Source organism: Notothenia coriiceps, unplaced genomic scaffold, assembly GCF_000735185.1.
Source record: "Notothenia coriiceps isolate Sejong01 unplaced genomic scaffold, NC01 NC01_scaffold00031463, whole genome shotgun sequence".
NCBI lineage: Eukaryota > Metazoa > Chordata > Actinopteri > Perciformes > Nototheniidae > Notothenia > Notothenia coriiceps.
The window spans coordinates 191,208-214,107 of NW_011364164.1; the positions used below are offsets into that span (position 1 = coordinate 191,208).

Below are 22,900 nucleotides of genomic sequence, written 5' to 3' on the forward strand. Positions count from 1 at the left end.
ACTTCCTTACAGAGCCCCTCCTCCAACACACACGAACGCGCACATGACCAATGAGGGCACGAGATAAGTTTGTGCACAGATGGAAGGCTGACAGGCAGGTAGGCCATCTAGTTATTTTACCCGGGCCGGCTCAGATGATTGGTCGTGCTTTTTACAGTACCACGGCTTCCACAGATGACCTTTACTGTCAAAGCACTTCAGATATTCATTGCTATCGGGATGTTNGGGGCGTGGGGAGGGGCTCCTTATTTTCATCTAAAGTAACAGACAGAGAATCAGCACTTTTGAAGCAGGGCTGAAACAGAGGGGATTATGGGATGCTGCAATGATCTGTTTGGTGTTTGGAGCCAAACACTTCAGAGACATGTTTTGTATACATCTGAGACCTATAATATATTGTTGAAAATTAGTATAATAAGGGACCTTTAATAAAATGTAGTAGTTTCTTTAGTATTTCAGTTTCTGGCTTATAGGATGTGTCTACCTCAGTTTGTGCTGCACCAGGGCAGCAGCCGCCCCGCGGTGGTGGGGCTTCAGCCTGCCAAACTCCTTATAGCTGCGGTAGTATTGCTGAATGAGCACAGCAGCCTTCCTGCTCTGCTGGAACTTCTTCTGCTCGTGGTAGCTGCGGAATTTACTCTGGATAAGGATGGCGGCCTGCGTCATCTTCTTATAAAGTGCATACTGCCAACGAGAAAGAACAGCGTGTCAAGCTTTGCTGAGTGCCATAGTGCTACGAAGTTCAAACTGTAGTCAAATAACACAACCTAATGTTTGGCAATTAATTCAGCTGCTTGTAGTGAAAAAAAGTTACCTTCAAGGCTATCCATGTTAGCTTGCAAACAGAAAAAAGGAAATATTGTGAGTGATGCACTAAAATACTCTATACTCAAAAAGTCTGTTGAGTTTAAAAATGATAAAAAGTTTAATTAAATGTATTTAGGAGGCTTCAGATAGTTAACTCATGTTGTTATCTTCCTCCCAAAAGACTATCATATAGACTAATTACATTCAAACCTGTAAACAAAACCACGTATTACCATATCAGGAACACCTCAATGCTTTGGAGGTGCCTACCTGTTTGTATTTCTTGTAACAACGTTGAATGACAGCAGAAGCTACTTCCTGTTGCTCTCGGAGCGGCCGCCCCTGTAGGAGAGTAAAGTAGGACAGGTCAGAGGTCACAATTGCACCTGCATTTGCCACAAAGGATATTGGTGGCTCTGTTAAGTCTCCCTTTGGGTCTCCCGGTAGAGGCAAGTGAATGCCACCATGGCACGAGTCCACCCCCGGTGAACTGCCCCCCACATGAGCAGCGGGGGGGAGGAGGTGAACTGTCAGGCGACCCGGAGGCAACGGTCCACCTCAGAATCAGCTGCTAGACAGGCATAACAGATGACTGCAAATGACAGCGAACAGTTTGTCATATGAAAACTCATTAAAAGTAGCCGGGGGGCAGGGAGCGAGTTGAGGAATGGGATCGGGCAGGGGGAGAGGACTGGTGTGTGGAGAGCTAGTTTGAAACAGGCAGTAGCAGGCTCCATACACCTAACTAAGAGAGGGAGAGAGAGAGAGAAAGCGAGAGGAGAAGAACATAAGCTTAATTATGTCTAATTGGAGCGGGGATAAAGGGGGACAGTGCAGTCGTTCCTCTAAGCAAGGCCATGCTCTGCTCAAGGCACCTTCCCATGCTGAAACCACAGGGACATATTCGGATACATTTCTGTTCATGTTGTAATGTGTATGTGAGCAGAGGAACAGAGAATGAGACAGAGGTAGAGGAAGGAAAATGTGAATAAAATTGAGCAAACAGTACATTCCCAGACGAATGAACCGTCTCACAACCCTGAACTTTACTGCAGAAATCAGAGCTTTACGGCTTGGGACCAAACAAAACCCTTGTACATCTCTCAAATAAACAAACACAAAATCATCTAATAATACCACTCCTAACAGTGCAGCCCTGTCACTGCGGGCTGCTGTACACACAGCATATGGCAGCTGAGCGCCGGGCCTGTACCTTGTACTTGCGGAAGGCAGTTTGGACTAGGCGGGCGGCCTCGTACAGCTCTCTCTGCTCGGGGTCAGACAGAGTCAGCTGGGCCAGGTCTCGCTCCACCTTGCTGTTGGAGGCGTTGATGAACTCACTCCAGTCAGCAGGGGAGGGGAGAGTAGACCTTTCCAGGGGCCCCTCTCTCAGTGGAGACCCCCCAGGACTGAGGCTGGGGTTGGACGATGGGGTCAGGGGTTCATTATACAGAGATCTACGGACAGAAAAGGATAAATGTTATTGTATTTTAGACTCCTTCTTCTTCCTGTTAAGTGTAGGAATGAAGCAGGCAGTGATTAGCAAGCTTAAACTAAACCCGAACCTTATGATCAACTTGTATATCTAACTTGTGCATATTGTTGTATTACTACAGTATTGATGAGTGCAAGGTAAGAATTAAGAACCAGCCAGATAAAGCAGGTTAACAACTGATTATAAAATGTTTTTATTATTAGTTTATAATCCAAACACTGACATATATGCAATCCTGAGCCACAGTAACCTCAATCAAAGAAAACACCCAAATTGCCACCCCACTGGTTTGTTGTGGTATAATGCTAAATATAAATAATATGTTTAACAGCACATACCGTACACCAAAATTCAGTTTTACTCTGACTTGGCAGCGCAATGCATAAATAAATGACTTATTCATGTTGTTCTTTATGACTGTCCACCCATTTGTTGGACAATAACAGGTATAACAACCATATAATAGAATATAACAACCATAGAAACAAGGATGAATGCAGTGAGGAGGACACACATACTGTACACACCCACACACTGGCAATGCAATATGTATATCTGCGATTCCCTGGCCCACCGTGCTCCTTACCTCAGGTGTAGGATGCTTGGCAACTGTTCTACGTCTCCAAGGTAGTTAGCCAGCCAGTTCATGGTGTTGGTGACCCCTGACGTGTCTAAGGGCACAGAGTCCACTGCGGTGAAGTTCTCCCTTTTGATTCTCTCTGGCGTTGCTTCAATGATGTGCTCTGCCAGAGTCATCATATTGGCCTGTTTTGTTGGGACAGACGAAGATGAATGAGGATAGGACCCACTTTGTCAATTTAATGACTGTACATGTGCCCACTGTAGGCAGGTATAATAGTTTGGCCATGTGTCTAAAATCTTAGATTTAATGCAAATGGGCTAGAATAAAGATGAGTGATTCTGTTGGAGGCTGGAATTCCTAATCCAGCACTTCATCTGTTGGAGGAGTAGTTAGACTTAGATGGATGGCTTTAAGAATCCCTTGGCTATGGAAGTGGATCAATAGAGAGTTTATTATGCAGTGATGGTCATCGACAGAGTGCCATGTTGGCCTGGTGCATGCCGCCTACCCATTGCAGAAGATGGACATTAAATAGGAGGCGTAGTGCGGTTGAGTCCAATTAAAATCTAGAATTGCCACTAAAATAACCATACTGCAGATTGTAATAGTTTAAAAGTGAAATTAGTTAGAAGTAAAATAATTGCAAAATAAATGTTGCCCACATTATCTGAACCTTTTATCTGCAGCTATACTAGAAACAAGTTCCACACATTTGGCGGACAGATGCTTGTTCTCACCTGCAGGTCATCCATCTGTGTGAGACAGTCCTGGTTCTCCAGATCTTCCCGATAGGATAACAGTTCTGCATCAGCCATTTCTCTGTCAGCCATCACCAGCATGCCTAGCTGTTCCCGCTGACGCAACCGGTTGACCAGCTTCTCCTTCCCCAGGCTGCTGCCTCCACTGACCCCCGACGCCTTCCTCCCCATGCCGCTGCTGGAGAAACTCTCTCTGGAGGTCCATCTGGTTGTCCCTGTGCTGCCTCCTGTAGACAGGCCCTTTTCTGAGCTAAGGCCCTCTGACGACAGGCTCTTCGGGCTAGAGGACAGCTTGTGGAGCTGTTGCTGCTCCAGGCTCAGAGGAACAGACATGGCCTTGTCAGGCCGATTCTGAAACAGTTCTGGGTTGGGTTTATGCTTTTTAGCTTGCGGGAGGTCTCTTTGGCACTCGCTGCTGTAGTAGTTGGAGGGCTCTGACCTTGGTCTTCTCAAGTCTGCAAAAAACACAATAGTCGTAGAAATTAGTTACATAACACACTAACAAAGTAAGGGATTTCCCAGTCAGTGACTTATATAAGGTAATCGGCTTAACTAGTGTACAGTAAGAGACAGAGAGCACTGTACTGGCCTGGATTGAGGCTTGTGGCGCTGGATGCTGTTGTTGTTGTTGTGGCAGGACACCCTTTCTTGCCGCTAGGTGCCACTCCACTGTTGTTTGCCCAGCTGACCATCCAGCTGTCTGTGGTGGGGGCTTCGGGGGCGGGAGAGAAAGACATGCGAGGTGTGGGTGGTAGAGGGGCTGGTGACTGCTGCTCTTCCCTTTGTAGCTGCTCCAAACATTCAGCCAATTTGGTATGGCCACGAGATCGGGCGATTGAGAGGGGTAAGCGACCCAGAGAATCTGGGATAGCTAGGGCACGTCTGTCCCATTTATACAGGACCACTGCTGCCTCCAGGTGACCCAGTGCACAGGCCCACATCTGGAGGGAAAACAGACAAATAAGAGAAAGTGGCAAAGGAAAACAGGGTTAAAGGGTTTCATTACACCAGATTGTAACAAATCTACACCAACTGCAGGTTGCGCATCACATAAACTGGGATGTTCCGCTCTAAAAGTATTAACTTCAGCTCTCTTACCAGGGGTGTGCAGGAGAAGTGATCTACATTGAGAGGGTCCACTTCTAACTCCAAATCAATACTATCAGCATGTTTAGTGCTGGAAGGAAGAGAGAAAACAATTAGTATCGTGCTGCTATTTAGTGTGGTGCACACCAATTACAAACCAAAGTGCCATTAGGCAGAGTATTTTGTTCTCACCGCCACTTGATGAGTGTCTGGATGAGGGTGGCGTAGCCTTGGCCTGCAGCCAGGTGAAGGAGCGTCATGCCTCTGAAGGTCTTGGAGTGGATCAAATGTTTGGACTTGGCCCAGCAAGCTCTGCTCATCATCTTCTCACAGACCACCACCACACGGCTCTCAAAGGAGCTGCTGGCCTGCGTCTGAGCGGATAAACACTAACATAAACAAGAGAGCAAATCATTGTTGTTAGTTGTATACGCCTCAATCACATCATAATGTACATGTTGTTTTACAGTACTTTTGTTATGACAAAAACTCAATATGCTTCCTGAGTGATGTCACATTTTTTCACAACACATGAGTAACGTCATGTGGCATTTTACCTGTGACTGGCTGTTGTTGTTGTTGCTTCCACCTCCTCCTCCCCCTCCTCCTCCTCCTCCCCCTCCCCCTGTTCCTCCCCCAGCTCCGCCGCTCCCTGCACTGCTCGACTGCTGGTGGCTGGCCATCTCCGCCATCCTCCTCTCCATCTGCTCCAAGCGCTCCAGGATAGACATTCTGAACTGGTTATCTAGGCAAACAGTGGGACACAGGAGAAGAACACGTCAGCATCCAGTGTGCAGAAAAAAATGGCTGTCTTTGCTATTACCAGCACAAACAACACTGTGTCCTGACAAGACAAATGATCACACAGTATGCACCACAAGCTGCACCAAATATGTTGCTCTGAGCAGCACTAAGACTGTCGCAGTGACTTGGGGCTTAGCATCATGAGGCGTACAATCAACCATTAAGGGAACAAATGCATTAGCCTCTTTCTGAGATACTGCAAAGCTGATGGCAAGTTAATATCTTACTTTCAGCTGTAACATTATAATCATTATTAATCTCCCCAGAGTGTGAGTGAAAACAATAGCATCAATCATTATCTTCATCAAAACATTGGCTTTACTAAAATAACCTTTCGAGCCTATCAATCATCTGCTAATGGCTGCCATCACAGAACTCCTGCCTCACCAATCAAACACAGCCCCGACACACTAATACAGGTTGAATGATTGGCTAATGAGTGGGGGCATGTTAAATGTGTCCACCCTTTCCCAAAGGGCTTCAGACACGCTCTGGAGGGAGTGTACAGCTGAGGGCCCTCTCCAGCTGATTAAGTATAGCCTATTGTGGCCAAGACTCCCATCCCACCCCCGTACTATGAGTCTGTACGGTAGGAGGACTGAGAAGTTCACAGTACAGAATCAATCACCTATCCAGACTCCTTGAAAACCCAGCCTTTCTTTACATTAAGATGGATGGAGGTGCATAAAAGTTTAAAGTGTTTACACGCTGCATAGAAGGCAACTCCTTTTGTGTGCGCTTCGTCAGTCAGTACAGTTTTCTGCTCAGGTTCTCAGCCTTGTCAAAATAGAGGACATATTATTAATTAAATGCCTCGGAGGAGAGGACAGAGCAAGTGACTTCAAAAGACTTAAATGTATTTCAATTAGTGAAACAGACAGGGTGTAACTATGAAACTTGGCAGACTGTGTGACATCACCAAGTACTATTTGTTCACAATTCAATGTTTTTGAGTAAGTCATAGTAAAAGGTCCATACACTTAAAAATACTGCAATGTTGAACCTGTTGCAATACGTGTATCTAAGATTACAAGACACCAAGGTTTACAGAGACCCCCAATAACACTCACCTAAACACACGCACACGATGCACACGCACGATGCACACGCACACACACGCACGCGCACGCACACACACACACACACACACACACACACACACACACACACACACACACACACACACACACACACACACACACACACACACACACACACACACACACACAGTGGAATGGGATGGGCGCAGAGAGCCCACTGCAGCAGGGAGTATAGAAGACTGCATTAGCATTCCCCATTTAGCCGCTATGAGGCCGTTTCTGTGGCAACCTGCTGCCGAGCGGTAACTAGGCGACAGGATCATGGCTGTGTGTGTATGGTCTGCCTGCGTGCTATTGGCTTATTGATGAAGGGGAGGGGAAGGACTCAAGCAAAAAAAATGGAGAGAGAAAGGCAAACAATGAAAAAATAGAGTCCATAAATCTTCTTTGCTGTTCTGTTGTGTACTTGGCCTACTCTCTTTTCTCAGTGTTGACGCCGTAGGTAAGGACCTAATGACTCTAAGTGGGGAGCCTTCACAGCACGACCTGGTGACATTTGCGCCATGGGGAGCTAATGTCACAGTCAGACCTCCTATAAGCCGCTGTAAAAGAGGTCAAGTAACTGCTATCATTGGACAGACAAACATAATGTCACTAGCTGGTAGATGTGTGCTTTCTGTGACAACATGCTGCACTGTGAATCTCCGGGTGGACAACACCGAGGCTTCTGCCTTCAATCCTGGTGTGTGCCGTAGACTGTCTACGTGAGTCTGCAGTCAGATCAGTCGTCACTCTCTTATCAAGAAGGAAAAAAGCTTGGAGCGCTTTTAGTGCTTCGTCCTATGTGGGATCCATCTTGACTTGTGTAAACAGGTGAGGTGAACATTTGAGAGCCTGAGTGCTGGTGTCAGGAGGGGAGTCAGAAGGTTGAGATAGGTCACAGCACAACAACCTGACTTGGTACAAGGCTATGCTCTCCCTCTCCCTCTGGCTGACATGGGGGTGGGGGGTGTAGATGGCAAGATGGAGAGAGAGAAAGAGAGAGACAGGGAGAGAGAGAGGAGGGGGATAGTTAGCGGTAGGCTGACATGTCTTTGTTCAGACCCAGTGCTGCAGTGTGCTGCAGTGCAGATGATGTCATCTCCACCTGCTGCCTGCTGCTCCAAATGCGATACACGTCCACTGCAGAGGGAGGATGGGGGAAGAGACGAGTGGGAGGGGAGAGGGAGGAGACATGGAAAGCGAACAGCCACACAGAACTGTAACAACACTGTGACGATGTGAACGCCCTCCCACTCTCCGGTTTACTCCCTTGTGACGGTGAGTGGCAGCAGACGTGGTCACTCGAACATTTAGGGCAGACGCGCTGTTTAAAAAGCAGTAAAGACATAGCAGACCACCGCTAAATATATTGAAAACACTTTAATGAAAGCTGATGGGTGTAAACTTACAGCTGTCATAACACAAATAGTATTTTTAATGCAAAGTAAAGTTTCTCCGATAAGTCAAGTCTAGTTGCTTGTGGAGATTTATTTTACATCTTCCCCTATTGGTGATGTATTCACCTACAGGACTTTGACCCTTGCTAACTAACCAATTGAAAATTGTTAGAATTCAGAATCCTGAACAAAAAACTATACTGACTTTTAAGTTCCATACATTTTCTCACAAGTATATCTACCTCATATCTGTTGTGGGTTGTACTGTAAAGCGTCTAGTTGTCTTTTCTGTCATTTCAACTAATACAACTCAGATACATTTAAATGAAACATTGTATTATAGAAATTGTGCCGAACCAAAGCAAACTTATACTGAAAAATAATGTAACCACTAAAAATGTTATTTGAATGAAAAAAGCTAAGAAGTATTTTTTTCGGTACAGTCTGTCACATGACAATAAAAGTACATTTTCTTAGTGAAATATCAGTGAATGTTCTGCTAAAAGATGACCTAATTCGTCTCCCATCTGAAGTGAGAGGAAAACCTCTCACCTCTGGGACGAAAGCCTGGAGAGGATGGGAAAACACCACACTTCAGGTCTTTTAATAGGGTGACAGTTGCCTTGGCTAAAAATGGAACATTACACATCTATATTGTGGAAAAGCTCAAACCTAATACTCTGTGGCAAGAGGTCTCGGACTTTCATGACCGATATAACCCAAATGAATAATTGCGTAGCTTGCCTTGAGACCGGCGCTCATTTTTAATAAATGACTAGTGTTGTCATCATGGACCCACCAGACACTGGCCCGTGACCCGGACCCTTCATACAGATTAAGAAACTGGGCACCACGGGGAAAGTCACACATCAGTAGTGAGTGCTGCACTATAGCCATAGCATATCTTTTTTTTTTTTTTCTGCGCTAACTGGTGATTGCTCTGTGTGGCTCTGCTGTTGCTTCATATTAGCTTCTCTGAAAGGACACTGAGGGAAGCTGCATTGGGTCATAACCCAAACAACGTCAAAGCCCTGCCCCACGTGATTTGCCTCATCTCTAGGACATGACAGCAGCTCTTGATGAGACAGGCTGATATACAGACGGATAGTGGAAGGAAGGACAGGGCTGAGCATTGAGGAGCACAGAGGGAGGGAGAAAAGGCTGAAGAGAGGAGGAAGACAGCAGGAAATAAAAGGACAAGGTGAAGTGAGCTGAGGAGACAGGAGTAGGGTTATTCAAATAGTGAACTTCTAAAAGAGTGAGGGAGGACATCTTTAATGCTCACTTCTAAACCTCTGGTTGTGTTCATGCCAATCAAGTATAGTGCTGGACCTCATTATCGCTCTGCAGCCAGGCAACTCCCCACATGTTTCCCGGCAGAAAGACCAGAGGCCAGCCACCCTCTGAGTCTCTGTGTGAGCTGACTGACAGGGGCTGGTATTTGTGACCGTGCAGGGGAAGGGGCCAGGCCATCTGGCAGCAGCCCTCGCAGCTGGAACACACGGCTGTCGGTTGATTAAAGCCTGACATAACTTTATATATATATATATAGAGTAACGAGTTGAAATGGTTTCCATCTTTAGTTATTTTTTCTTTTTATTCTTGTTAGCAGAGCTATAACAGAAGAGTTTAAATAGTTAAAAAAAAAAAGGTATTGTATATGCCCCAGAGACATATTTTTGTTCTTATGGCATCAAATCAATTTGAGGATGCTATCTATCCATCCATCTGTTATATGGCTTATGCTGTTCAGGGTCGTGGGGGGCGGGAGAGATGAGGGGTACACCCTGGAAAGGTCGTCAATCTGTCCATCCGATCCAGGCTAACAGATAAACTCAAAATGTCCTTCATCTTCACATCCAGACACTTTTAGCTTCCAATTCACCAAACCTACATGTCTTTGGACGGTGGCAATGGAATCACCTGGAGGAAAAATGCCTTCTCTACAGAGAAACAACAGCGTTGTTCATTTCTCTCTGTAAGGGGATTGTTGTGTCAGTGGGAACACTTTCTTATAGCTGGTGTTGCACACAACAAAGTCATTACACCACAAGACACTTTTCTTTGATGCCAACATTTTTCATTTGATTTTAAAGTTAAGCCAAAAGATGAAAGCATCATCTCTTCTCTATTGCAGGGTTTTACTGAATTAATACAGCAACAGGTGGACCACTTGCAATATGTCCTGCCAGATAATTCTGCCCCACCATTGTTCACGCATAGAATTGATTCTCAAGCACAAACAGCATTTTAATGCCCGCAAACAAAAGGTCACAATGCATGAATGATACTTCTCTGGTCTGCCATAATGGTGAAGCAGCTCTTAACCTACTAGCATTTGTCCAACTATATAGGTCAATATAAATGCAGTCTGAAAGGTGGATAGATACATTGTGTCATATTAAGGGTAAAATGCCAAGAATGAACACCATTGGGACTTACTGTCAACCCCCATCACACTAAGAGAGTAACACAGTATTGGCTTTTTGCCTTGGAAAGCAGGGTGGGTAGTTTGATCTTTTTATAGATTGACAATACAGTAACGAGTAAATATTATTAGCTTCTGATTTGCATAAACAACTATATACTGCTTGACACGTCAGCTACAGGCAGGAGTGCAAATGACAGATGAGTGGAACAAATAATGTCAAAGATGAATCAATCTGATATACGACACCACAGGGACAGGATGTCTCCAAAACTCTCCATATATAGAAAGACAACACAGTTAAATGCATTCACATGATTATATGCTTGTCCCCCAATTTCCTCAAAATCTTTCTCAACAATGTAACAAAAATATATTTCTGTCTTTTGGCACAAACTGGAATCATATTTATGGTTTATCAAACTCTTACGATAATTAAAATGTCCATATGTGGACAGGATGATGATTGGAAAGACACAGAGACCACTTTTATCTTGAATAAGGCATAATGTATGCTTAGTATAAGGACAGGTGTATTACCCCATTTCATCTAATTGGGTTTTATGACAGCTCAGAGGGATACAACTGCACAGCATGAACAGTGAATCTGGATTTAATAAGCCCATTAGCAGACTGGCCCACTTAAGACAAACTACTTACAACAAAACATAAAATAAGTAGTTTCCCTAGATGATAGTTATTAATATACTGCACAACTAGCTAAGAATACAGAACATGAAATGATCCCCTTGTGCTACAGTTTACGAGCAGACTGGGGCCTGTTAGCACAAATGTGGACAATGTGATGTCTATATGAAAACACAGCACAGACAGATTTTGATGCATACGATGATGTAACCTAATGCCAACCACAATCTATATATTTAAATATTCCCCAAGGCATTAACTGACACCAATTTGACAGACGCACCACAAACTACATGTGATACTGTTAGCTTCATGAACTACTATACTGGATTACATTAGATGGACAAGCTGTGACTGTTTTTGTTTCTATTATGGTAAAATGAGAAGCATTGAATTACTGTAAAACAAGGACATATTATAACAGGATTCAACAAAAGAAGTCAGAAATGTTGCTCTCTCTCTAAACAACTCTTCCTCTTTAACTATCTCTTTAAAACTTCTGTCTAGGGCATGCCACAACCTTTATGTGTGAGCATTTCCACGTAGCAGCTGCTGTTTCTAGCACAACTACTATCGCTAATGTTTAACTACAACAACTACAGTACTATCATACATGAACCAATACACCTAGATAGATAGTCAGTGTTTAAAGTCATAACGGTCTCTCTCACACACACACACACACACACACACACACACACACACACACACACACACACACACACACACACACACACACACACACACACACACACACACACACACACACACACACACACACACGTAAACAGGGGTATTAAGACCCACTGTGTGTGAGCATGCAAAATAACTGTGGTGATTCACAAACCCTCTTTCAGATATATTCTGAAGGACTTTTCAACTTTGGTGTGTATAGAGTCTTTCACAGTTTTTTGAAAGGTTACACTATGTTGCTCAAAGAGGAGCAACAGGTACATACATGTATATATGCAATGCTGTTACTTTAAGTAGTGAGGGAAAGCGCTCAACCAGAGCAAAGTTGGAACACTGAACAGGGTTACAGTGCAGTTGCTGTTCACAGATCTGTGGTGCTGAAACGCTCAGCGGCAGCACTCACTGCTGAACCTTTTAAATCCACACTATATTTACTGTTTGATTAGCAAATGCTGTTTATAACAGTGGTCTTCATTGCAATATCAACTATGTGTGTTTTGAACAAATAAATAACAGTATGTATATTTCAGCTGCGACTCGCTGGCCCCGATAACCTGGGCAGCACTTAGGGATGCGACAGCACTCTAATGCGCTACCACACTTTGAACAACACGTGAAGCAGCACTCGCATCTGGTAGTTTAAGGACACCAGCCTGAGAGACTGCGGACATATAGTTCAACAGACCCAACAGACTAAAACTGTCTACAAAGAGTCATTCATTCCTAAATGCGGGAGGAGGATTTGTGCCAAAACTAGCAGACTTGGAAAAACAGTCACACGAGAGCTCTAAGTATAACTTATTATGCTAATCAAAATGCAATGAACCATAATCTACGTTTTCTTTGTCTCTGAAGGAGTCCTGAGGAGTGTTTAATAAGGGTTGAGTCGTGAGTCAGGAGTTGGCTACTATCAACGTCAACTATTGCTCTGCAATGAGGCAGACTCACATGAAACACTTAAAGAAAGCATGTAGCTTAAAAAGAGTATTTCTGTAAAACTCCGCTACCGTACAGACACATGGAATACATTTACAAACAACTAAGCATGTTCGAAGAAACGTGTAACTTCAACTTCTTCACGAGGAAGGCACAGACAGCACAACACAAACACAGCACAGCACAGCACTACATCCATAGGTTAAACTTAACACTTCTAACCTTCTATCTTATTTTCCATTTGTAGAGTCCACCTCAAAGCCAAAGAACACTGCCTCTTTTGTCTTTTAGGAAACGCAGGTGTCATTCACAGGCATCCTGACCCAAAGAAGTCCAACCAAAGCTGTATTTCACTCAAACTGCAGTTTTGCCCCCACAGCCTGACGGTCAGGCTACTGCATGCTGTTACACGGAGGAAACAGTAAAAATATAATCCTTGGTGTAGACTGAATATCAATCTCTAGAGTACTCGTCAACAATAGAACAAAGTGAGGGAAGAGAGCGACGTGAGGAGAGAGAGAGGAAGACCACTCACTACTCTTCTTCCTCTAATAGCCCCCTCCTTCTCTTCACTTCTTTCCTCTCACACACACTTTCCTTGTGTTTCTAGTAGTCGCTGCTATCCCAGCCTGCGGTAAAATGACAAATACCGCTGCTAGGAAACGTTGTGTGCACGTGCCGCCGGTAAACAGACGCCCTAATTCCCGTTTGCCTCCTTGAGCCCTGCTCCTTCTCCTAAAAGCTTGCCATTATCGTATTAATATTGCTTATTTACCCAGTTTTGATAATATAAACAAGCATTGACTGTCAAATAGATCTACTCTCGACGCGTGTTGCTCTTATTTTGGTGCGTCTGCGCGGAGTGTCTCCCAGACCGCGGAAAAGTCGGTCCAATCTTTCAAAACACGAGTGGATTCGCTTTCTCCCAGCCTAGCTGCCGTCTGACAGTAAATCGTGTTGTGTTTGCGGTAGTTTACCATGTTTACCCAAACACGCCCACTCCTCCGCTCCTGCATTGTGTGTAAACGGTCTGCTGTTTGTCACGCCGGTGTACTTAGACTCGGAGTCAGAGCTGTATACGCTCCCTTTAACACTAACAGTCGGTATGCCGCTATGCGGGGCTCTTTTTTGGCAGTTCGCAGCGAACCCCTCCAGGATCGGGTGCTGGGATCAGAGCTCAGGGACTTATTGGGGCGCACGATGAGTGCTCTGCAGCTCCGACAGCTTATTTCTGTCTTGCCCATGGCTCCGTACCTGCAGTGCTGCAGAGAAAAGCGCCCCTTCCCCCACTCTGCATTATGACAAATCAAGGCAGGCAGGCAGCTGTGCCATTAGCACATCATAGCACAGTGAGTCTTCCATGGGAGAAAAAACTCTCAAAGCTCTACAGCACACCGCAGACTAAACATTGCACGTATGGCGCGTAATGTAAACAGCCTATAGTTAATCAGGTGACTGACTGAGAGGGTTTAAGAGCAAGAGACTGTACAATCACGTTAGGGAACAGGAATAGTGTTTTTAAAAGAGGGAAACTACATGAATTGCTTTCATTATTCCGTTCGATGTGGAGCACTTCATTCTTCTCCTGCTGTGCTTCCAGACTGTGGACATTATCGATGTGATCCACTGTGTCCAAGTGATTACATCCTGCCCTACTTCTGAAATGAGTTATGGTCTAGATATCACCGAGGGTAAATGCATTTATCTGCGATTGCAAGGGGTAAACAATGACCAACAGATCGCATCATATACTTTTCCGAGAAAAATAATCTGTTATTTAACCAAAAAGAGCGCTCTGCACCAGAGTCACTGATCACAGTGCGGTTGTCCTGAAGCTGCTGGTCACACATGCTTCTACCCTGAGCTCTGAAGGACCCTAGAGGAGGACTCATTTATTGTAGTAACAATCCATCATATGTGTGATTGGCACACAGGAACAGAGCACTAACACAAAGAGCAACAATAATTCCGATTTACAATGGCTAATCTTTCTGTCACACACATACACTCACATGGTGCCATATCATATTAATTTTGAACAGAGTTATATATTTGTACACAAATGTATGAAACAAAGCAAACATATTTTATGTATACATATTCTATTAAAGAAGCATACAATCTCAGTGTTATGTATGTATTTTCATATTCTTTTTTGCTGTTTTGAACAATCTGCAAATGCTTTTTTTCTCCATAAACGGTCTTTCTTTATAAATAAATCAGTGGCGAGATAGCCGGGTGCAACAGAAAAACAATAAGCTAAAATCCCGCCAAAATCTTGGATGTAAAGACATCCAATACAGTCAATGATATTTGTGGATTTCCAAATGTCACGGTCATCCTCAAATAAGAGACCACAGATTGCCATGAAACAAAATAGCAGTGGTGGCAGGCAAGAGGTTAATATAAGTAACCCTATTGGGTGGGCTGTGTTTTCCCTGAGACAGTCAGCTCCTCCTTAACTGGTTCTGTGAATGAGCCAGTGAGGCAGTAGGGTATGAATGGCGGAGGGATCCACTGGTGCTGCCGTGTATGGGAGCCGCCAGCTCTCCATTACTCACTCCCACTCCCTCAAGGGCCGTCTGCAATGCAGCTGTCCTGTGAGCCTGTGCTTCGCCGTGCCCTACTTTATCCTGTCAATGCTCAAGCACTGCAGCAATGCTTCTCCGGCACCACACACACACACACACACACACACACACACACACACACACACACACACACACACACACACACACACACACACACACACACACACACACACACACAGACTTACATACTCATTACATTCTGGTGAACATGCCCAGAGTAGGTCTTCTGACTCACATTCTCAATTTGAATTCAAACAGAATGGAAACTTGCCAACCCTGCAGCATATGTTATTACATCTAGAAGACCTCTACAGTGCTGATCTCTAAAGCTCTGTTACTATAAGAAAACACGTTTATTATTTTTAAAACATTTGCAAATACTCATAGAAACCAATGCCCACATTTTTTCTTTTCCTTTGCACTGTTGTAAACACATCAGCATTCCTATTGGCTGGTTATACCAAAAGCAAGAGGAAACAATAACAGTTTATTTCACAAAAATACGACCAAAAAATGACGCTTAAAATGTTGCGCATCTCGACAACAGACTGCAAATTCAAAGCGAAACATTTTCAACACAACATCGAACAAAGCAAAGGTTACTCTCAAATCAGTTTCTCTTGGGTTATACCAAGTTGGGCTAGGCACACAATAACACAATATTAATACAACTATTATTCAGATACTAATACACCTAAAAATATAGCAATGCCATGCAAAGCCCCATGTGTGATACTACTACTATTACCAATCAACCGTTCCACTGCATTACATCAAGCTTTCACATGTGTATAACGTATACAATTAAATCATTAGTTAGTCTTTAATTGCATTTTTCTTCAGCATTTTCAAAACAATAATTTGGTTTGATCATATCTTAACACCACCGTTTTCAATATTCATATGTAAAATACTTGACTATTTTCCAGCCCTACAAAGAAAAAGTGCTTTCCAACAAATCTGATAACAGGTTCTTACTTAACCTCACAAACACAACCTCCACACATGCTGCGTAGAAGCAGCCAAAGCAGCCAAAGCCAAGGATTTATCCATGACCTTTATTCTGCTTGGCTGAGGACCAAAGAATCAGCATGTTTTATGGCAGGACACAATATTTTACATTCAACTCATTATCTGCTTGTTACTGTTCTAGCTGTGTACTCCTGTCTTTCTGAAATATGAGATGTTACAACACTAATCCCAACCATAATTCATCCCAAGCATAATATCTGAAATTTAAAAAAGACAAGGAACATGCAATGTGTGAGTTCAATTACATGTTATATGGGATGAAATAAATTGGTTGCATTTACTATGTACATGGATAAAGGTGTAATGACACTTCTTTCAGTATACTAAGCATTCACCATTATCCTGCAGTCGTGTTTGTCTCCAGGGAGAGCTAATGCATGTGACTGTTTAGGCTGTGACAAAATGGATTTAGGCAAAGCCAGAGAGAGGATTTGTAAAGCATGATGGTCAAGCAGATCATTAATCATAATTAACAAAATCAATGAGGCTACAGGAGATTTGGAGAGCCAGATAGAAGAATCAGGAGTTACATAAAGAAGTAACGATTAGAGAAAACACCAAAGTAAACTAGACCAAGAGAAAGAGTCAGGGGAAGGAATCAAAGCGGAGGTAAAACTGAGCAGAGACCTACCATCCAGCGAGAGCCAGTCGTGCTGAGATGAAGGCAGTGAAGGAAGAGCGCGGGCCTTGTACTCGAACACCACCGAGTTGGAGATGATCTGGTTACTGGCGGACACCTGTAGCGTCACCAGACCCGTGTCGTGAGCTGGAGAGGGAGAAGATAATGAACATTTAGTACATTCAACATTTACAGAATATCAATATCATATGGTCATATTTGACAGGGTCACATTTCGTAATTGGGGGGTTGAATCCCATACGTTAGACTACATTAGAATGACAGTAACATTATAGTATCATCTCACATAATGCCACATCAAGCTTAACCTGCGACATCTTTTATATATTTAAGTAAAACATATTTGTATCTGTACAACCAGCACAGCCCCTAGTAGACCCCCCCTCCCCTACACACACCACAACACAGACTATATCACCCCTTGCTGCTAAATACCAATCAACTATGTGCAATATGTGCTATATGTGCAATATATAAATGCGGTTAATAACTGTGTAATATATACCTGGCTGCTAAATCCTAAGAACTGTTACAGGATTTGTATTCTGAAAAGTATTTTTTTTTTACTTTTATTATATTTTTTATTATATGATAACTTAGTACTTTTTTTAACATATGTAACATTAAGCTGTCTGTGGTCTTTCCTTCTGTAACGATGCAAATGTCCCCTCTGTGGGACTAATAAAGGTATTCTGATTCTGATTCTGATTTGACTGTTTCAAAGACATTCAGTAACTTTCCGAATAGTACGCAACAGCTTAACATTGTGCTAAACTTGCATTGTTTTTGTTGATTGACTTGAATGTTCAGTTTAATATCACAATATTGACATCAATTTGAAAAAAGCAATTGCTTACTTTAGAAATATATGTGTTAAAAAACATAATGAAAATAAAATAATATTGCTGACCAGATAATACATATGTTCAACCTACAGATTATTACTTCAAACTAGTAAAGGAAAGTTAATAATATACATGATAGATAAATACACAAATATTGATTGGTGCGGAGAAATAAAAACCATAACTCTGCAAACCCTACCCTAAAAAACAACAACATAAACTAAACCAAAATGTATTTTAGAAGAGTGCAATTGGCCTATTGCAGAAAAGTAACAAATGTGAAATGGCACAAGTTAAGTCAACTCATCAATACATGAATAATGTGATGGATAAATGTCCTCATAAACGTCCCTTTTCTTCTCGGATGTTTCTTACCTGGGCAGTAGCAGCGCAGAACTCCTGGTTGGATGAGAGAAGCGGGGACTGAGATCTGGTCAAACAAGCAGGTGTAGTTGGAGCTGGCCTCCTGCCAAGGCCCAGTGATCAGCACCTTAACTCCACCCTGAAAAACAGGAAAAATGCTTTAAACAAACTCTTAACACAACTGCCAAGTCAGCTTCAAGTGCATTACATTACATTACATTGCATTTAGCTGACGCTTTTGTCCAAAGCGACTTACAATAAGTGCATTCGACCAAGAAGATACAAACTTGAAGAAAACAGAATCATATAAGTACATCAGGTTTCATAGAGCCAAAACATTTCAAGTGCTACTCAACTGGCTTTAGATAAGCCAGTCCTTTATTAGTATATAAGTGCTTTGTCAGTCATTCTTTGTTAGTAATTCTATCGCTCGAAGTGGAGTCGAAAGAGATGAGTTTTTAGTCTGCGCCGGAAGATGTGTAAGCTTTCTGTTGTCCTGATTTCAATGGGGAGCTCATTCCAAGTACCCCTGCTTACATTATGTGTTGTTACACTGCCATCTGGTGTGCAAAGTAAAGAATTACATCAGGATAAAGAAAACGATTCTGAAACTGATCTCTGCTGCCATCATGTGGACAACCAACGTAATTTCAATACACACATTTTCTAAAACACATAAAAGAATTCTGCTGCCCTCTAGAGGTTGGAAGAGGGTATTACTATTGACCACATAATTGTAATACTGACAAGTCTTTCCATTACTTATAATAATGAAAGAAGGGAGTTTTTTTAGCACAAGTTATCATATTGGGATTTATTATAGAATCTATAACATAGTTATAATACATACTTTTTTTGTATAAATATTTCAGTACAATTCTACCAACTTCAAAGGCCAGCAAAGATTTCGTCCTAAATAAGAGAAGTTTAATCAGTGTACAGATGAACTCTTAAATCCAGATTCCATATATGGAGTCTAACGAATAGCCGCAGACTGAGAGGCACCAAAATCAACCAGCTTTATTACTTAAAATATATGAGAGAAACATATTTTCATCTCCATGACAGGTTTATGTTTATGTCTGAACAGATAAGGATGTATGCGTCATTTTGTGTCAAGCTTAGAGAAAAAAGAGAAAGGAGAATAACTTCTAGTCTGATTGTCGGTTTTTATCTTCATGTAAAATAATATCAAGGATTTCCCCTTTGGAGCGCCTTGTTAGTGTTTCAACAGTGCATGCCATATAACTGAAATTTCCTGGGTTAAATTCTAGTCTTAGGACCATGGAGTAGCCTCTGGGTCTAAAGAGTGAAGTCAATGTGAAACTCACTTTATCTGTAATAGCCAGCAAGGCGTGACTTCAATGGTTGCAGAAAGACGGAGAAAATGACCCTACCTCTCACTTAATTTATGACCGTAGTCAACTTTTTACTCCTGAGTTTATGTTCTCAATCGATGGTTTCAAGTCTTCTTCAATATAACATAAGGTTCAGTAAATTGTCGTCCTATTTACAGTCAATAAATAAATAGCAATGTATTCTTTTGGGCGATTCAACGGAAAAACTCTTTTGCAGTAGATGTCATTTTTTTAGAGTTTGGTTATACTTTGCTCCAAATTCTCGGGTAATTTCTAGTTAAAAAAACAAGATGGTGGTGGCCAAAGTACAAAACTTAAAGCTTCAAAACCGTATTCCACAAACCAATGGGTGATGACGCGGTTCCTATATGCAGTCTATGGTTGCATTTCACATCTCAAAAATAATTTCAACAAATAAAACTGGAAATGCAACTAGAATACATTTTATAGCATAGCTTTGATTTTAGTTAAAGTAAAGTTATTGTGACCTAACACCACAGCAATAAATGTCATAACCAAAAATAGACAAATGTTTGTAAAATAATAAAGTGCCCTGTCCCTCACCTCAGGGTAGGACCACTCCGGGGAGTAGTCAGTGACCAGGAAGAGCCGGCCTGTGGCCTGAAGCATCCCCAGAGCCCCCTGGGCTACAGCTGCAGAGACCACCTCTGCTACATTCATGTAGGACAATGAGCCCGGCTCTCCGGTGTTTCCCCCTCCTCCAGCCCCAGCACTCAGAGACTGGGGGCTGCAGCAGGGCTGAAGGCAGAGCTCCGAGGGGCTGTAGCCAGAGCTCCTGGCCCCTCCATCTTCCTGGCCTTGCTGAGGGGGCCCACCGGCGGTGTTTTGACTATCTGAACTGTGGGATTGGACCAGCTGGTGAGCATATAGGGCCCCACCAGCTGACATGGTGGTTCCACTTCCATCCACTGAGATGAAGTCATTGATGAGGTCAGAGAACTGGTTACCAAAAGAGATGTCAAAGTGATCCAGGCTGATCTCCATGCCTGTCCCTCCTGCTCCGCCATTACTGGCCGCTCCAACGAGGCCCTGGTGGGCTCCGACAGCGTTGTAGAGTCCCTGGACCATACTGGTGCCCTGGAGGAGGGGCTGCAGCTGCTGTTGCTGCTGGGAGCGGTTGCTGCCATCACTATTGTTGTTACCATTATGCATTACTACTCCTTCTCCAGCACCTCCATTCCCTCCTCCACCTCCATCCGAGGCCTGTTGCAGGTAGTGCTCTGCTCCCTCTCCGTTTCCTGTCCCGCAGGCCTGGATGTGGTCTCCTGGCTTGAGTAGATTCTCAGCTCCATTCTCAGTGGCTCCAGCCTGAGCTGAATTCACATTGCCTTGTTGCTCTAGACCCACCACCTCCTCATGCTCAGCACCCAGCCCAGGATAGCCCCCCTGGTACTGTAGCAGCTGGAGAGAGCCAGCCTGACCGCCCCCCTCTGCGGGGGAGCCTCCATTACAGTTGGGCCTGTGCTGGTGGGCCTGATGGTGGTGGTGGATGTGGCCGTTACTGCCAGGGGAGTCCGTCTTCACCACTTGCAGCCCCATATACGCTCCAGAGTCATGGGAATTGTGCTCCATCAAATGTGTTTTCTGACCCATGCTGGGCCTTCCCTGCTGGCCCTGTCCGGTCTGGGAAGAATCTTGCAGGAAGAAGCTGGGTGAACGACTCTGGTGTTGCATGTGAGGACTGGACATGGCCTGACCATAGTTTACGGTGGCAGCGTTGGAAGAATAGTCTTGCTTGGCATCAATAGCACTGAAATCCATCTGCTCAAGGGTGGTGCTGGGACTCAGACCCCCACCAGAAGGAAGCATGGAGCCCGCCGTATTCAGAGTAAGGTTACCCTGGCCCGAACCAGCACCAGATGACACAGAGACCCCGCCCCCGCAGCTCACTACCGGACCCACCTGGTAGCCACTCTCCTTGGCCAGCTGCTGCTCAAACGATGTGTCTTCTATCTTGATATTCTTTACCATAGCTGAGCTGAAGGTGTAGCCATTGTCTGACATGGCGGGGGAGCGCTGCATGCTCCCGTTGCAACTGCTGCCACCGGAGGAAGATGAGGTTGAGGAAGAGTTGCCCTCTATCTTCATTGCACTGCCTCCATAGGTCTGGCCCTGTTTGGGGTTGTTCAGGAAGCAGTCAGGGTCAAAGTTCATATTGGTCTCTGGGATCTTAATGCTTCCAGCATCCAGACTGCTGGAGAGCACCAGCTCCTCAGAGACCCCCGCTGAAGACATCATGGACATACTGTCTCCCGCCGCGTTAGTCCCAGGCTCTCCCACTCCTCCACCGGGGAAGGCAAATTTGTGACGATCAGAGCCCACAGACAGCACCATGCCCTGTGAGGTGGCATCTGCACCCATCAGGTGAGTGTTGGGACCCCCAGTAGGAGACATGCTGTAAACAGGGTCTCCAGTGACCTCAGACATGAAGACGCTCTGAGACAAGCCAGACATGACGGAGGCCACGTGGCTCATCCCTGTCACCACGGGGCTGTCGGCCATGTCCGGATCGCTGTTGAGGCCGCTGCTGATGGACACGGGGGAGTTCTGCGTGGTGTCAGGGACCTCCACCTGGTTGGTGGACGACACCTCGGTGCTGTTCTGGTGCAGCAGGATGGGCTTGTGGACTTTGCCGTTGCGTTTCTCCCTGGCACTGCCCCCTCCGCCTCCACCGGAGCTTTTGCCTCCGCCGTGGGCGCTGTGCTCCGTCTTCCCCTCCGACACATCGTTGTTCTGGACTTCAGAGTGAGCACTGCTGTAGCCTCCTGAGCGAGGGTCCACCTTCGGGGAGATGATGCGATGTTTGGCGCTGTTGCATTTGTGGTGCACACTGCTCCCTGCACCTATACGAGGACAAACAGAGAAAAAGAGGTTGGCTATTTGGATGAGGTGGGCACGAAATACATCCACTGAACTATTGCTATTCAAATAACAAAAAAAAGGACTACTGTGCAAGGAGGACACAAGTATGGATGATATATTTCATTTTGTCAGAAAAGTTTTCTTTGAGTGATTAAAATAGCCTTTCTTTTAGGTAAACAGTGAGTAAAATGTAAGGGGGGTTTGGCTGCAGCTAGGGGTATACAACATGATTGGTTCTTAGTAATTAATAAACTGCTGATCTACATTATGTTCCTGAATGACAGCCCAAAATCAAATTAGACAGCTGAAAATATTTGAATGATTAGCAGAAACATCCGGGAACAGCTGGGCTCTTTCTTTCAGATATGGTCCGGATACGGTTATTAATAAACAAAAAAAAGAAAAGAAACTAATAATTCACTATAAACCGCCTACCATTAAAATACCTAAACCACCTCCTCTGATCTACAA

General features: G+C 44.1%; 1 protein-coding gene across 1 annotated transcript in view; it reads right to left on the reverse strand.

Annotated features, from left to right (window-relative positions):
• Positions 1-22,900, reverse strand: part of camta1a (calmodulin binding transcription activator 1a) — a 151,462-nt gene that overhangs the window by 4,828 nt on the left and 123,734 nt on the right. Inside the window, exons 6-18 of the mRNA XM_010787918.1 lie at positions 20,111-22,410; positions 18,201-18,327; positions 16,972-17,106; positions 5,287-5,474; positions 4,922-5,118; positions 4,742-4,820; positions 4,233-4,584; positions 3,623-4,098; positions 2,889-3,067; positions 2,021-2,264; positions 1,078-1,149; positions 815-835; positions 485-684 (exon numbers count right to left, since the gene is read on the reverse strand). Coding sequence (XP_010786220.1) covers positions 485-684; positions 815-835; positions 1,078-1,149; positions 2,021-2,264; positions 2,889-3,067; positions 3,623-4,098; positions 4,233-4,584; positions 4,742-4,820; positions 4,922-5,118; positions 5,287-5,474; positions 16,972-17,106; positions 18,201-18,327; positions 20,111-22,410 — 4,570 coding nt within the window. The remainder of the gene's footprint in view (positions 1-484; positions 685-814; positions 836-1,077; positions 1,150-2,020; positions 2,265-2,888; positions 3,068-3,622; positions 4,099-4,232; positions 4,585-4,741; positions 4,821-4,921; positions 5,119-5,286; positions 5,475-16,971; positions 17,107-18,200; positions 18,328-20,110; positions 22,411-22,900) is intronic.